Source organism: Nicrophorus vespilloides, unplaced genomic scaffold (genome assembly GCF_001412225.1).
Source record: "Nicrophorus vespilloides isolate i.1.1-1 unplaced genomic scaffold, Nicve_v1.0, whole genome shotgun sequence".
In the NCBI taxonomy this organism is placed as follows: Eukaryota; Metazoa; Arthropoda; class Insecta; order Coleoptera; family Silphidae; genus Nicrophorus; species Nicrophorus vespilloides.
Genome location: NW_017099771.1, coordinates 1813 through 15110, shown reverse-complemented (window position 1 = coordinate 15110; position 13298 = coordinate 1813). Strand labels below are relative to the sequence as shown.

At 37.8% G+C, this 13298-nt stretch overlaps 3 protein-coding genes across 4 annotated transcripts; 2 read left to right on the top strand and 1 right to left on the bottom strand.

Moving 5' to 3' along the window:
- Positions 1 to 339: 339 nt before the first annotated feature.
- LOC108565551 (putative phosphatidate phosphatase) lies at positions 340 to 1478 on the top strand. 2 transcript variants are annotated; one of them, XM_017925079.1, is made up of 2 exons: positions 340 to 916; positions 1147 to 1478. In XM_017925079.1, the coding sequence occupies exons 1-2, from the start codon at positions 356 to 358 to the stop codon at positions 1261 to 1263; spliced, it is 678 nt and encodes a 225-aa protein (XP_017780568.1). In that variant the 5' UTR covers positions 340 to 355; the 3' UTR covers positions 1264 to 1478. The 2 variants fall into 2 exon arrangements, with proteins under 2 accessions (XP_017780568.1, XP_017780569.1); XM_017925080.1 differs by lacking the exon at positions 1147 to 1478 and adding an exon at positions 990 to 1128.
- A 1170-nt stretch (positions 1479 to 2648) lies between these two features.
- Positions 2649 to 4882, top strand: LOC108565550 (activating signal cointegrator 1). The gene is made up of 8 exons (XM_017925078.1): positions 2649 to 2765; positions 2836 to 3146; positions 3404 to 3522; positions 3579 to 3727; positions 3778 to 4281; positions 4344 to 4465; positions 4527 to 4721; positions 4794 to 4882. The coding sequence occupies exons 1-8, from the start codon at positions 2692 to 2694 to the stop codon at positions 4856 to 4858; spliced, it is 1539 nt and encodes a 512-aa protein (XP_017780567.1). The 5' UTR covers positions 2649 to 2691; the 3' UTR covers positions 4859 to 4882.
- Positions 4883 to 5071: 189 nt separating this feature from the next.
- Positions 5072 to 11844, bottom strand: LOC108565549 (proteoglycan 4-like). The gene is made up of 6 exons (XM_017925077.1): positions 11812 to 11844; positions 8955 to 9007; positions 8233 to 8285; positions 7969 to 8170; positions 7702 to 7908; positions 5072 to 7644 (listed from the first exon to the last, which is right to left on the bottom strand). Exons 2-6 carry the CDS (start codon positions 8995 to 8997, stop codon positions 5111 to 5113), a joined length of 3039 nt encoding a protein of 1012 aa, XP_017780566.1. The 5' UTR covers positions 8998 to 9007; positions 11812 to 11844; the 3' UTR covers positions 5072 to 5110.
- Positions 11845 to 13298: the final 1454 nt, after the last annotated feature.

The following is a 13298-nucleotide window of genomic DNA, read 5'->3' as shown; positions in this document are numbered from 1 at the left end:
ATTTGATAATTCATCAATGACACATGTCAATAATTTGAAAATTAATCAATGACACATGTCAATAATTTGACAAATAGTTAATGTCAACATGTCAATAATTTGACAATTAATCAATGACACATGTCAATAATTTGACAATTAATCAATGACACATGTTAATAATTTGATAATTAATCAATGACACATCTCATTAATTTGATAATTAATCAATGACACATCTCATTAATTTGACAATTCATCAATGACACATGTCATTAATTTGATAATAAATCAATGACACATGTCAATAATTTGACAATTAATCAATAACACATGTCAACTATTTAATTGTCACTTGATTAACGTCATCGCGTTGATGTTTCAGATTGTCGTGTTGGAGATCATCAGATGCCGAAAAGACAACGGCAGCAAAGTGGTGGTCTGGGGAAGGAAAGTTCCGAACGTCCTGTGGCAGATCTACTGCTCGGCGGCGTTCTTACTCCTCGGAATGGCCTTCTCGCAACTGAGCACCGACATCATCAAGTATATGGTTGGAAGACTGAGACCGCACTTCTACACGGTCTGTCAGCCGGTCTTCGGTAACGGGATGACATGCGAGAAGATCGACAAGAACTTCCACAGGTACGTGGAGGACTACCGGTGCACCGGCGGCACGGAGCGTCAACTGAAGGAGATGCGACTGTCGTTCCCGTCCGGTCACAGTTCGTTCTCCATGTACACGATGCTCTACTTCGCGCTCTACCTGCAGGCCAGATGGCATTCCTGCAGCAACACGAAGATCCTGAAGCACGCCGTTCAGTTCTTGGCGGTCCTCTCGTCAGTGGCCGTCGCGATGAGCCGGATATCCGATTACAAACATCACTGGTCGGACGTTCTCGGTGGTCTCACCCTCGGCGCCACCGTCGCCATCATCACCGTAAGTACACACCGCCTTATTTGTTATCAAACAACCTAAACTCCATGGCAACGACATACCTATGTTTTTCCAGGCTTTCATATCCGGTCTCCTACGAATTAGGCGAGCAGGCTATAAGGAAGTTAACAATCCAAACTGAACACTAACTGTATTAGGATTAGATTAAATAAACTTACATTTACAACAAAAAAAATCCCAAAAATTTTCTTCATTTGCTTCGTCTGTTTTAGGCCCGATGCTTTTCCGGCATCTTCGACAAAACCGGAAGGCATCAGCAGCAGCTTGAAGGAAGCAAGATTTCCGCAGAACTCACCAACTTGAACCTCAACAACGGGAACAACGTTTAGAGAGCAACAGCTTCTTCTCTTTATTATTTTTTTTTTAATTAACGAAATGAGATTATTATGGTGTTTTTTTTCTTTCTTTTGTTTATTTGTTTGTTTCATCTTTTGTTTTTCTTTTTTTGAGTATCTTCTACGTAGCAGTGCAGTATTAATACTTAACTTATTCGATGGTTAAATCGACCTTCTTTCGTCTTTTGTTTTGTTGGTTGTTAAGGACGCAGCTAGACTATTTTTTGTTTTCGAACCCCCTTAAAATCCTACTATTGATGTGATAAGCGATATATTTATATATTTAAGTATAAGTATATATACTATATGCAATATTTATATATGTACGACTTCCAAGATTTATATAGACATTTATTCAATTTATCGTTTCCTGACATTCAACGCAATACATATATATTATTATATTTTATTTATTTGTAACACAGAAATTATTTGTATTTATATATTAAGCAAAATGGGATTTATATTGTATAGTATTCAATTTATTTCATTACTCGGCTACTTTCAAACTCGACCTTTAACCTAAATTACGTGACATACGTCAAGTAATACGTCATAATTGACAGATAATTTATTAAACTAATACGTCATATTTTTTTTAGGTTAACATAACAATTATTTCACTACAATTCAATTAATCTATAGCAACGAGCAGTGAAATGTATCTGTATAATCGAGAAACTAGCATCGAATGTATTTGTATTTTGAAAATACTCGAGTATTTGAATCTACCAAGTAGGCAAGTTGACGAATCTGTAAACTTCTGAAGTTTCCAAACACTATTATAATATTTGTGGATTAGCAATACGTAAAATACATACGCACATCGCAGTTCGTTATTGTTTCGCAACAACAAGAAACATAATAATTTATACCTTTTCGCAGCTTTAATAGAAATTTATTTATTTACGCAATATCTGTACTATATAATAATTATTCAATATATAAACGATTAAAACTTATGTAACGAATCTATTTAAACCCATTCATCCAAATAAAATTTCCAACTTCTATGCAATGTATGCAACTTATTTATCATTTACTAAAAAAAACTTTTTATTTATCCAAATTTATACATACTAATTCAATAATCTAATTTATCTAAAATTACAAAGAACATAAATTAATCAAAATTAGTAATTATCATTTATTATAAAATTTATGATGATATGAAAAAAAACTCAGAAATTTAACAATTCTTAATTAAATAAACAAATTTACAATATTATTTGATATTTATTATATTTACAACTTTTTTCTAGTTATCGATCTTAAAATTAAGTAAAAAAACGTAATTTTACGTAATCTTATACATTTGACGTTTAAGTTACGTAACGTAAATTGTGTTGCCTACACTCCATTTATTATTATTGTGCAAAGTGTCAAAAGTAGTGTGTTTCACAATATTGTGCTCAAATAATCATGGAGAAAATGAATTGCATTAAAGAATATTTAAGTCCTATATTGAATGATGATGTGTCCGATGATATTATACAGTTAATAATCTTGTTATAATTTAGTTATACAGTAGTTTTTTTTACATTTTTTTTTTAATAATTGTTTCAGGTACATTTCCACATTTAACACAGTCGAAGACTATGATGATTTCATGGAAAACATTGTCGACACTTCAAATCGAATGCATGTACAGATGTACAATAAGTTGAAGATGGTGTTGTTTAAGACACAGAGTGGTAAAAAAAATCAAAATCAGAGGAGCCAAACGAAGGGTAAAGAAAGAATCTCTGAGCAGATTCCTCTTGCCCCCTCAACATCATCATCAACTTCAGCAGGTGGTGGTAAAGGGAACAACAAGGGGAACAAGACGAAATTCACCAATTTTTACAGTTACGATAATAAACCTGGTTTAAGGAAAGGTAAATTTTATTTCAATTCATTAATTTATTTAATAATTAATTACATATGAAATTATTCTTTTAAAGTTAACTTTTGTCAACATTTCATCTGTCAATTAGTGTTTATCTGTCAATTAGTTTTTATCTGTCAATTAGTTTATAATGAATTTGACAGGTATAAGATTACGTATATACAGGGTGATTCACAAAAAAAAAATTGTTCTATGGATTTGGAAAATGAAAGGAATTCAATTGAATTTTGTTTATGAATAATTTAGGTCGTCATCCATGTAATTGTCAAGCGAGTAAACACGTCTTGATCAACAATTGTTCAAAATGCGGAAGGATTGTTTGCGAACAAGAAGGCTCTGGTCCTTGCCTCTTCTGTGATAACATGGTAATATTGAAGTATTTCTCACGGTTGTAACGTTTTAACAATAATAATTTTGTAAGGTGTGTACTAGGCAAGAGATGGCGCTGCTGAATGCGAAAACCAAAGAGTCCGATAAGTTCAGGAATCATTTGTTGGAGCAGAAGAAGACGAAGGAATTCAAGCAGGCTTTGGAGAATCGCAATCGTTTACTGCAGACTGATCAGATGGGGTAATTTTCATTGTTTACTTAAGATTTGTTTTAATTTTTTTTTTGTGAAGGGCGACGAAGAACAAAGTTTTCGACGATCAAAACGATTACTTCGATCTGAACTCGAAGTGGTTGAACGATAAGGAGAAGGACGGTGCGCGGCGGCAGTACAGGGGGGCGCGCGAGATGTTGCACAAGTCGAAGAAGGATTTCAAGTTGGCGTTGGATTTTGCGAGCAGAACCGTGACCATCAACGATGACGATCAGAAGAAGAATCACGAGAAGATGCTCGCCGGTGTTAACAAGCTGCTGGATAACGCGGATCGTAGATTTCCGAAGAATTTGTTCGACGGTGAAAAGGCGGAGTTGATCGCGGAAATCGTGAGTTTGATGGGTCAGAGGAGCGGTGCCATTAACAAAGCGACGACGAAGCAGAGGAAGGATGAAGCTAAAGGTTTGGAAACGCAGAGGAAATACAGGATTGCCAACAGCGAGTTTCTGGAGAGCGTCGATCAAGGGATGTGTCTCAGTATGCATCAGCCTTGGGCTAGTCTTCTAGTGGCCGGGATCAAGATGTAAGCGAAATTAAGTTAATAATGTTTTATAATTTAAAAAAATTAATAATTGATCTTTGAAGACACGAAGGTAGAACTTGGAGGACGGATCATAGAGGTCGCTTGTGGATAGCGGCCGGTGCTAAGCAACCGGAAGACGAGGATATTCTAACGTGCGAGGAGATGTACAGAGTAATCTACAATGGTAACTACGCAACAACAACAAAAAACAATTTTTGACAGCTTCAGTTGCGTTGTTTTTGCAGATGACACGATCAAGTTTCCCAAGAAGTACCCGACCGGGTGTCTGTTGGGTTGCGTTTTCGTTGAAGATTGCCTGGAGCAGAGCGCGTACAGGGAAAAGTATCCGGATGGAGAGAGCGATTCTCCTTACGTTCTGATCTGTTCGAATCCGATAATATTGCCGGTATTCTATCCAATGCAAGGCCAGCACAAGATTTGTAAGTACAATTTGACAGTTGATGTATTTCATATAGCCAGGTTGGTACTGTCAATGATTGTTTTGTTTGTAGTTCAATTGTCTAAGGAAATGCATATGACAACCAAGGCTGCACTGATGTCATCGAAATGGATTTAATTTTGTAATAATAAATATATTTGATTCGATAATAATAATAAATAAATTACATTCGATTATTAAAGTTTTTCAGTTTTGTTTCGTATATATAATAAGTCTATATGTATAAATATAAATATATAGTAATAAATAATAAATAAATTAATGTTTATGCGTTTTCACTTCACTTTCATTCTAAGAAGAAAAAAAAAAAAAGAAAAAATACTGCTTTGGAAAAGGTTTTTCGGGAATCACAATTTTTTTGTTTTGTTATTACTGCTGCTTCTCCTTCAGGTTGGGAAAGAACGCCTCGATGGGAAGGATGGGATCGTCGGTGGCCAGGGTGAAGTAATTGGGAACGTTTCGACTCACCGGTGAGACATTTCTGAAACGATTGTAGTCGTTCTTCGCGTCCGACGTTAAATCGGAAACCATCTTCGATTGCATGTAATCTTCGTCGTTGAGAATCTCCTCCTCGGGCTCAAAGTCGAACGTCTTCTTGAACTCCGTCGTCGTGTCCACGCTGTAAGGTATAGTCGATTCGACGCGTTGCGACATGTCCGTTTCGTTGGTTTCTTCGAGGCTGATCTCGTTTTCTGTGGTGGTCGCAGGCGCAGACGTCGTCGTCCTATTCTTATTCATGATCCTGTTCTTCAGACTGATCGGTGTCGGGCGTCTCAAGTTGTTGAAGATGTTCGGTTTGATGGAGATCTTCTGGCTGACGGGAGCTTCCGTCGTCGATTTGTACCTTCCGAACGGGCGCAACCTCGTGTTGACAGCTCTGAATGGACGGTCCGTCGATGGTTCTTGCGTGGACGAGGAGTGACGAGGTTCTTTCGGTTGGAATTTTGAGCGCTCAGTGTTACCTTCTTCCGCTTCCGATGGAGTCGTTACGAGGGGTCTTCGCGAGCGCAGTGGAAAACGCATCCGGACGACTTCAGACACCTGGGGCTTCGGGGTTTCCGTCGTGGTTGTCGTCGTCGACGTCGTGGATCTTTGTCTGTAATCTTTAACACTGAACCTGGGCCGAGTTCCGCTTTCGTATTTAACCGGACGTCCTCGGACTCTCGTCCTAACTGACTCAGAACTCGTCGAAGGTGGAGGAGTTGTAGTAGTTGTCGTCGTTGTAGTAGTCAAAGCTTCAGTCGTGGTCTCCTCTCTTGGCGCTTCCGTTGTCGTCGTACTAGTCGTGTATTCGACCTCATTCTCCGGCGTCAAAAACTCAAAGTCGAAAACTTTCGTGGTTGCTTCTTCAGCCTCCTCGGAAACCTCCTCCAGCCTCACCGGCCTCCTCGGCGGTTTCGTGTAGTAATTATACCTATCCTCAGTCGAGCTTTGCTGCTGCGTCTTCTGGAAATGACTCTCGAAGCTCTCGGGGAATTCCTTCTCCGTCGTCAACTTCAAAGGCGTCAAATCCTCCTCATACTCCTTATGGTTCTTCGGAATCTCCTCCGTCGTCGTCGGTTCAGCTGTGGTTACAGTAGTAGGTCTAGGCCTCCTCTGCCTCGGCCTGTACGTACTCGTCACAACCTCCTCTTCATAAACAGGCGTCGTCGTTGTCCTAACCCTCAACGGTCTCCTCCGCAGCGGCCTCTCCGTCACCTCCTCACTGCTAGAATCGTACACCTCGTTAACAGTTGGCCTCCTCCTGTACGACCTCTCCGTCTGCACTTCCGCACTGTAATCGGTCTTCATCGAATCGTAAATATCCGTAACAACTTCAGCCTCTTCCGTCGTAGTACTAGTGGGTCTTCGCCTCCTGTGACCCGGACGCCTCTGCCTTTGCACCGCTCTAGTAGGCGCCGGAGTCGACGTCGTAGTACTAGTCGTCGCCGTGGTTACATCATATTGTTTCCTAGTCGTGGCCTCGCTGATTTCAAACTTATTTTTGTAATGCACGCGCGTCGGGTACTCCTGCACCTCCAACTTTCCGACGATCGGGTAATGCGTGGACACCTCCTTCACGTTATAATAAACAGGATTTTCAGTTGCGCGTTGCTTGTTCAGTTTAGAGATGGCGTTGTAGATGGTCGACACTTCGTTGTCGGTGGGAAGCGTGGGAGCGACGCCTTCCGGTTTAACCGGCGTCGGTAAGAAGGGTTGCCTGTACGGATATTGGAAATTCTGCTGCACCTCCGGCCATTTACCTTCCGTCACCTCGTACGTTGCCTTCTGCTGAGTTTTAGCAGTTTGATATTCCACGGGCACGCTCTTCATAGTATGATACTCCACGGATTTGACAGTCTGATACTCGATCGGACTTCTGACAGTTTGATACTCTATCGGAGTTCTGACAGTTTGATAGTCAATTGGAGTTCTGACAGTTTGATACTCGATCGGCGTTTTTATCGTTTGATACTCGATCTGCACGGGAGCCTTGAGCGTATGATGAAACTCGGGTCTCTTGAACTCGTACTCTTTCTGCGGATTGTAGTTCTGCGGGACTTGATTGTGGAACACGTTCAACTTCTCCTTGGTTACCTGGACTTCAATTGTTTGAGGATCTTGTTTTGCAGGTGGCGCTGGTGGCGGTGGAGGTACGAATTGGTACGGTTTCTGCTCTTCTTTCGGTTTCTCCTTCTCCTTAACGTACTTGAACGGTGGCGGCACTAAATGTTTAGTGAACTCGTCTGTCTGGAAGCTGTAGTGGACGTCGTTCTGGATGGGATGTTTCGGGATCACGTACTGCTGAATCGGATTCCTGATGAACTGGTACAGATCGTCCTGCTGGTTCGGGTAATGGTTGAACTCGATGTGGGCGTGCGATTGCGGGATGCGCGTCTTCTGATTGTAAAACCCGAAATGACCTTGAAAAACAAAATAAAATGCAATCAAACTAATCGATGATCATTTGATGTACGCACCTAAATTTCCGCTTGGTGCTTGCACGAAGACTTCGTCGCGAGAACTGTACGAGGGCATCTGCATTCTGACAGGTTTCTGTCTTTTGTTGTTGTTATTGTTGTTTGGATGGTGGTACACCTTATGTTTGACAGGACGATGCATCAAAGGGATTGGCGGATGCCCGTGCGTCGGGATCAGAAGCAACGGCTTGTGCCCGCCCACTTTTCCTGCAATCACATTATTATGCAACCAAACTAACTCCATATAAATCATAATTGAACACACACCTAAACCAGAGGGCGCGACCTGCGTAGACGTGACCTTCGTCGATTTCGTCGCAGTCTCCAACTTCTGCTTGTGCTCCGCCTTCACCGTTTCCGGTTTCTTGTTCGTCGGGTTGCGGTACTGAGTGATCTCCTCGACCTTGTACTGTTGCGCCGATGAACCAATTATCGGCCTCCATCCATCGTCGCTCATCGAAATCGAATCCTATTGTCAAACAGTTTTCATTCAATTGCAAAAAGAACATCATCAGTATAGTTGAAACGTACCAATGCCGATGAACTGGAAACCATCGCCGCTGCGACCGCAATTACCATGCACACTGCAAAACAATTTATTTATTTTTTTATAATCATCGCTTTAGAAAGTTCGCGCGCGCTCTCAATAATAACGATTCGGCCTAAATGCATGCAAAACTTTTCTTTGTTATTGTTTATTTCTTCGGTCTTCCTTTCATAGAAACCAGGAAACGGAAACTTGAATTGAATCATTATCAAACGTTAGGCAATTATTTCTAAAGTCACGTCAGTCATGTTGCATATACATTTTTATTTTAAATATGTAAAGTTGGAAACTCAAGCTAAAACTGTATTTTATTGAAAAAATGACATTTTTAATGCGACATCTGGTTTATAAATAATTAAATTATTGACGTAATGTCAGTTATTTATTGCTTTCAGCCAATGAAATTTATTATTTGAGTTGATGGTTATTAAGTTGCATACATCAATTAAACTTTTTAAACGTCAAATTCCCGTTTTTTTTTTCTTGTTGTTGTTTTCTATTAAATCGTTAATTTCGCTGCAATTATACGGGATGATTATGATGGAAACGTTAATTGCAAAGTATTGTTTTAATTGCGGTTGTATTAAATGAAGCGACGCGTGGATAATTGGAAATTAAAAAGAAAATGCACGAGGATCTTAATTGTAACGGCAGATGTCGCGACTTTCGTTGCGCTGAAAGGATCCGTTGTGTGTTCGTATCTCACCTGCTGGTAGGAAAAGACTCGACTTCCATCTGACTGGCGGCATTTCGAAGATGCTGAAAAAGATGTACAAAAGCGGAATGAATATGCATGAATCGCTCCGGGCTCTAGAATTCTATTGAATAGAAGCAAACGAAGACGAAGAAGTAGAAGTGTGTCATATGGGATAGACATTAAAATTATAATAATAAAATTACAGAAAGAAAAAAAAGAACTGTTATGTAAGCAGGCGGCGGTAGTTTTCACTCGACAGATGTCGAGTGAAACTTTATCGATTCACGCGGATCCACGAATCATCTCGGTTTTTTTGCTTTCTACTCCCGGCCGATCACTAAACGTGCAGAAGTTATGATTCCTCCTCGGCGATGCACACCCTCGCAATCAGCGCGTGGCGATCGATCGCCGTGAAATTCATCGGACACAAACGATAATGATCGCATCTATCGCCGAGAAGAACAATCAGCGAAAACGGATTTCACAACCTCTTCATCATCATCGTACATTCAAGATGTGCTAAACACCAATAACAACAACAAACAACAATCGTTTTTACCTTTGTTTCAGTTTTGACATACTTAACATACTGATTGACACATGTCATATTTTTTATACATTTTGTTTGCAAATGTCAAATATTCACAATAGTGATAGTTTTAAGTTAAGTCAAACGTCAAATGTTGACATTGGTAACAGTTTAGATCTTGACATAATTGTCAAATTAATAAAGAGTAGTTATGTGAACAAACGTCAACTGTTGTCATTAGCGTAAAATTAAAACATTAAAACTTAAGTTAGTTCAATTTTAATATTATGAAACGTCAAATGTTATCTGATATTTTCAAATCTTGACATAATTGTCAAATTAATTAAGAATAGTTACGCGAACAAACGTCACAACAACAATCGTTTTTACCTTTGTTTCAGTTTTGACATACTTAACATAATGATTGACAGATGTCATATTTTTATACATTTTGTTTGTAAACGTCAAATATTGACATTGGTAACAGTTTAGGTCTTGACATAATTGTCAAATAAATAAAGAGTAGTTATGTGAACAAACGTCAACTGTTGTCATTAGCGTCAAATTAAAACATTAAAACTTAAGTTAGTTCAATTTTAATATTATAAACGTCAAATGTTGTCTGATATTGTCAAATCTTGACGTAATTGTCAAATTAATAAAGAGTAGTTACGTGAACAAACGTCAACTGTTGTCATTAGCGTCAAATTAAGACATTAAAACTTAAGTTAGTTCAATTTGAATATTATCAAACGTCAAATGTTGTCTGATATTGTCAAATCTTGACGTAATTATCAAATTAAAAGAGAGTAGTTACGTGAACAAACGTCAACTGTTGTCATTAGCGTCAAATTAAGACATTAAAACTTAAGTTAATTCAATTTTAATATTATGAAACGTCAAATGTTGTCTGATAGTGTCAAATATTGACGTAATATTCAAATTAATTAAGAGTCAAATTACGTGAAAAAACGTCAACTGTCAAATTAAGACGTCATCAAAACGTCAAACGGTGCAATGCAATTTGTCACCGTGACAATGATCTTGTTTTGTGTAGGCGCGAACACAATGCCATCCGATTTGAATGGGACGTGAGACGTTTGACCGGAAAGAAACGTTCGAGTGGAAACAAACGAGGAATTAGTAACCATGACGATGACGACGATTGTAAATAACTAAACAGAGTTTTGGACGGAGACCGATGAAACGGAACGCGATTAGAAGTTGTGCGCGTCCGGAATTCAAAGGGAAATTAAGAGAGAAATTAGGTGCGAAAATTGAATTCGAAATTAGACTCGTTTAAGTTTCGCTTTCGATTTATAAATTTTAATTTGAAATTTCTTTAATTCGCACGCACGTTCGCACCAATTAAGCGCATTAAATGCATTAACTTTTAGTTTTACTTATTGTTGCCGCAATTTTCCCATTGCGTCACATTCACACGGAAATTTTCGCGAAATTATATTATTATTAATATTATATTTTCCTTACACGCATTTTGTATAATTTATGTATGCGGCGGTTTCGTAAGGTTTCGTTCATAGCATGCTCTGATTCCGCGTATCCAATTTCTTTTGTTTCACTTCAAATTTTTTATCTTTGTTAAAAAAATTGAAATTTTCAAATTTTTTCACCAAAAAAATAAGATTGAGAGATGGGAAAATTAATTGGACAGCCTCTGTGTTCGGCGATGCAATAATAAGTATACGTACATATATTAGAAATCGCGTTTGGAAATCATTCGAGATTCGTACAAGATTTTCCAGCGGACGGCATTTGTTTTAGGTCAGATGCACATCTCTATTGTTTTTTTTATTTGTTTTTGTTTCGTTTTTATATTGTTTCAATTTTTCGATGATCAATATTATTGTTGCCATAGAAACATTAAAATATTTTTATACAAATCTAGTCTCAATTGATTCTAAATTAGTTTTGTTTTAAATTCACATTTTTATTTTGGTAATTCTTTGTTTTATGTATTAAATTATAATAAGAAATTAAAAAAATTGAAAGAAATTTTTTATTTCTTAATAAATTAATTCAAAATTCGTAATTCATTAAAAACTAATGATTACTTAGTATAAATTTATAATTGATTTCTTATTATTGTTTCTTTTTTCAATTGATTAATAATTATGAGTATAAACTGGACATGCAAAATGTGTGTTGACAATTGTATTTTACTGTGACATCTGTCAATTAGTACGAACTTGTCAATTATCTGTCAAGTTGTGGTTGGTTAATTGATTTGTCAGAATGACACGATTACGCGTATCGATGGTTACGTGAAAACTATAGTTACAGAAACAGTTGAATAAAATAAGTGTGGTAACTGACCTATCTCGATGAAGACAAGCGAAACAAAACAAATTGAAAACAACGGAAGATCCGCGTTTCCTCCTTCGTCTGCAGGCGGTGTCTATCTCTTTCTCTCTCTGTGTCTATCTGTCTTTAAAATGAAATAAAGAAGAAAAAAAACTCTTTCTACGCACTGTTTAATGATAAAAATGCAATGCAATTAAGCGTCTGCGTTTAAAGAAAAACCCGGTTTCGAGGACGACTCGACTCGATTGAACGCAATGTCTTCCGAAGACGAACAAGAACTGAGAAACAACAACACCTGACCGTCTCGCTTTGGACTCGGAGGACCCGGAGCGAAAGAAGTGGTTGTTGCAATGTAGAAGGTAGTTTCGCTACCTGCGGACACACCGATCTTATTGCTACTACCGTCGAGTGAAGCTACGGTCGGAGGATATAGCCTTCTCCGATTTACCTTTTCGTCTTCTTCTACTACTTCTACTTCTTCGGCGTTTTGGAGGGGTCCAGTAGCGTCGCAGAAGTGGAACGAAAAACTTCGTACAAAATATTCGATCCCGATTTGGTTAACACCGAAAAAAAACCATCCTTTCCACCTCGACGCGCGTAAAAAGAAAAGTACACACTACACAATTATCATTATTAACAATATCGTAATTGGACTTAATTTCTCTTTTATTTTTTGGACAACTTTATTTTTTTTTGTTTCTCCTCTACAAGCGCCATATGCATTCTGGCCTACGTGATTTCAATTTTCCATTTGTTTCTTGCCATTAAAATCATTAAAAAAACAAGACAAAACCATGGCAACTGTCACTTTCAATTTTAAATTTGTTTCAATCACTTTACCTCATGTTACTTTAACTTTTGTTTTTTATTCACAACAATTGTTTTTGTAATTTGACACAATTGTAAAAAAACTAAATTCATACATTTTCAATTGATTAATTTTATAAGTGTAAACTTTTACAAAGTGTGCGTTGACAACGTTAAGAGAATTGCATTGTTTTCTTGCTGTGACTGACATCTGTCAATATGACAACGTTAAGAGAATTGCATTGTTTTCTTGCTGTGACAGGCATCTGTCAATATGACAACGTAAGAGAATTGCATTGTTTTCTTGCTTTGACAGATATCTGTCAATGTGACAATGTTAAGAGAATTGCATTGTTTTCTTGCTGTGACAGATATCTGTCAATGTGACAACGTTAAGAGAATTGCATTGTTTTCTTGCTGCGACAGACATCTGTCAGTATGACAACGTTAAGATAATTGCATTGTTTTCTTGCTATGAAAGACATCTGTCAATATGACAACGTTAAGAGAATTGCATTGTTTTCTTGCTGCGACTGACATCTGTCAATAATAAGTATGAATTTGTCAGTTTATCTGTTAAACAAGAAACGATTTGCTTTTGAATAGAAATTGAGTTCAAATCAAATGATAATCTTCTCTAAACTGTAATATTTCCGATGAATTAATTAATACTAAATCATGCCTTATGTCGT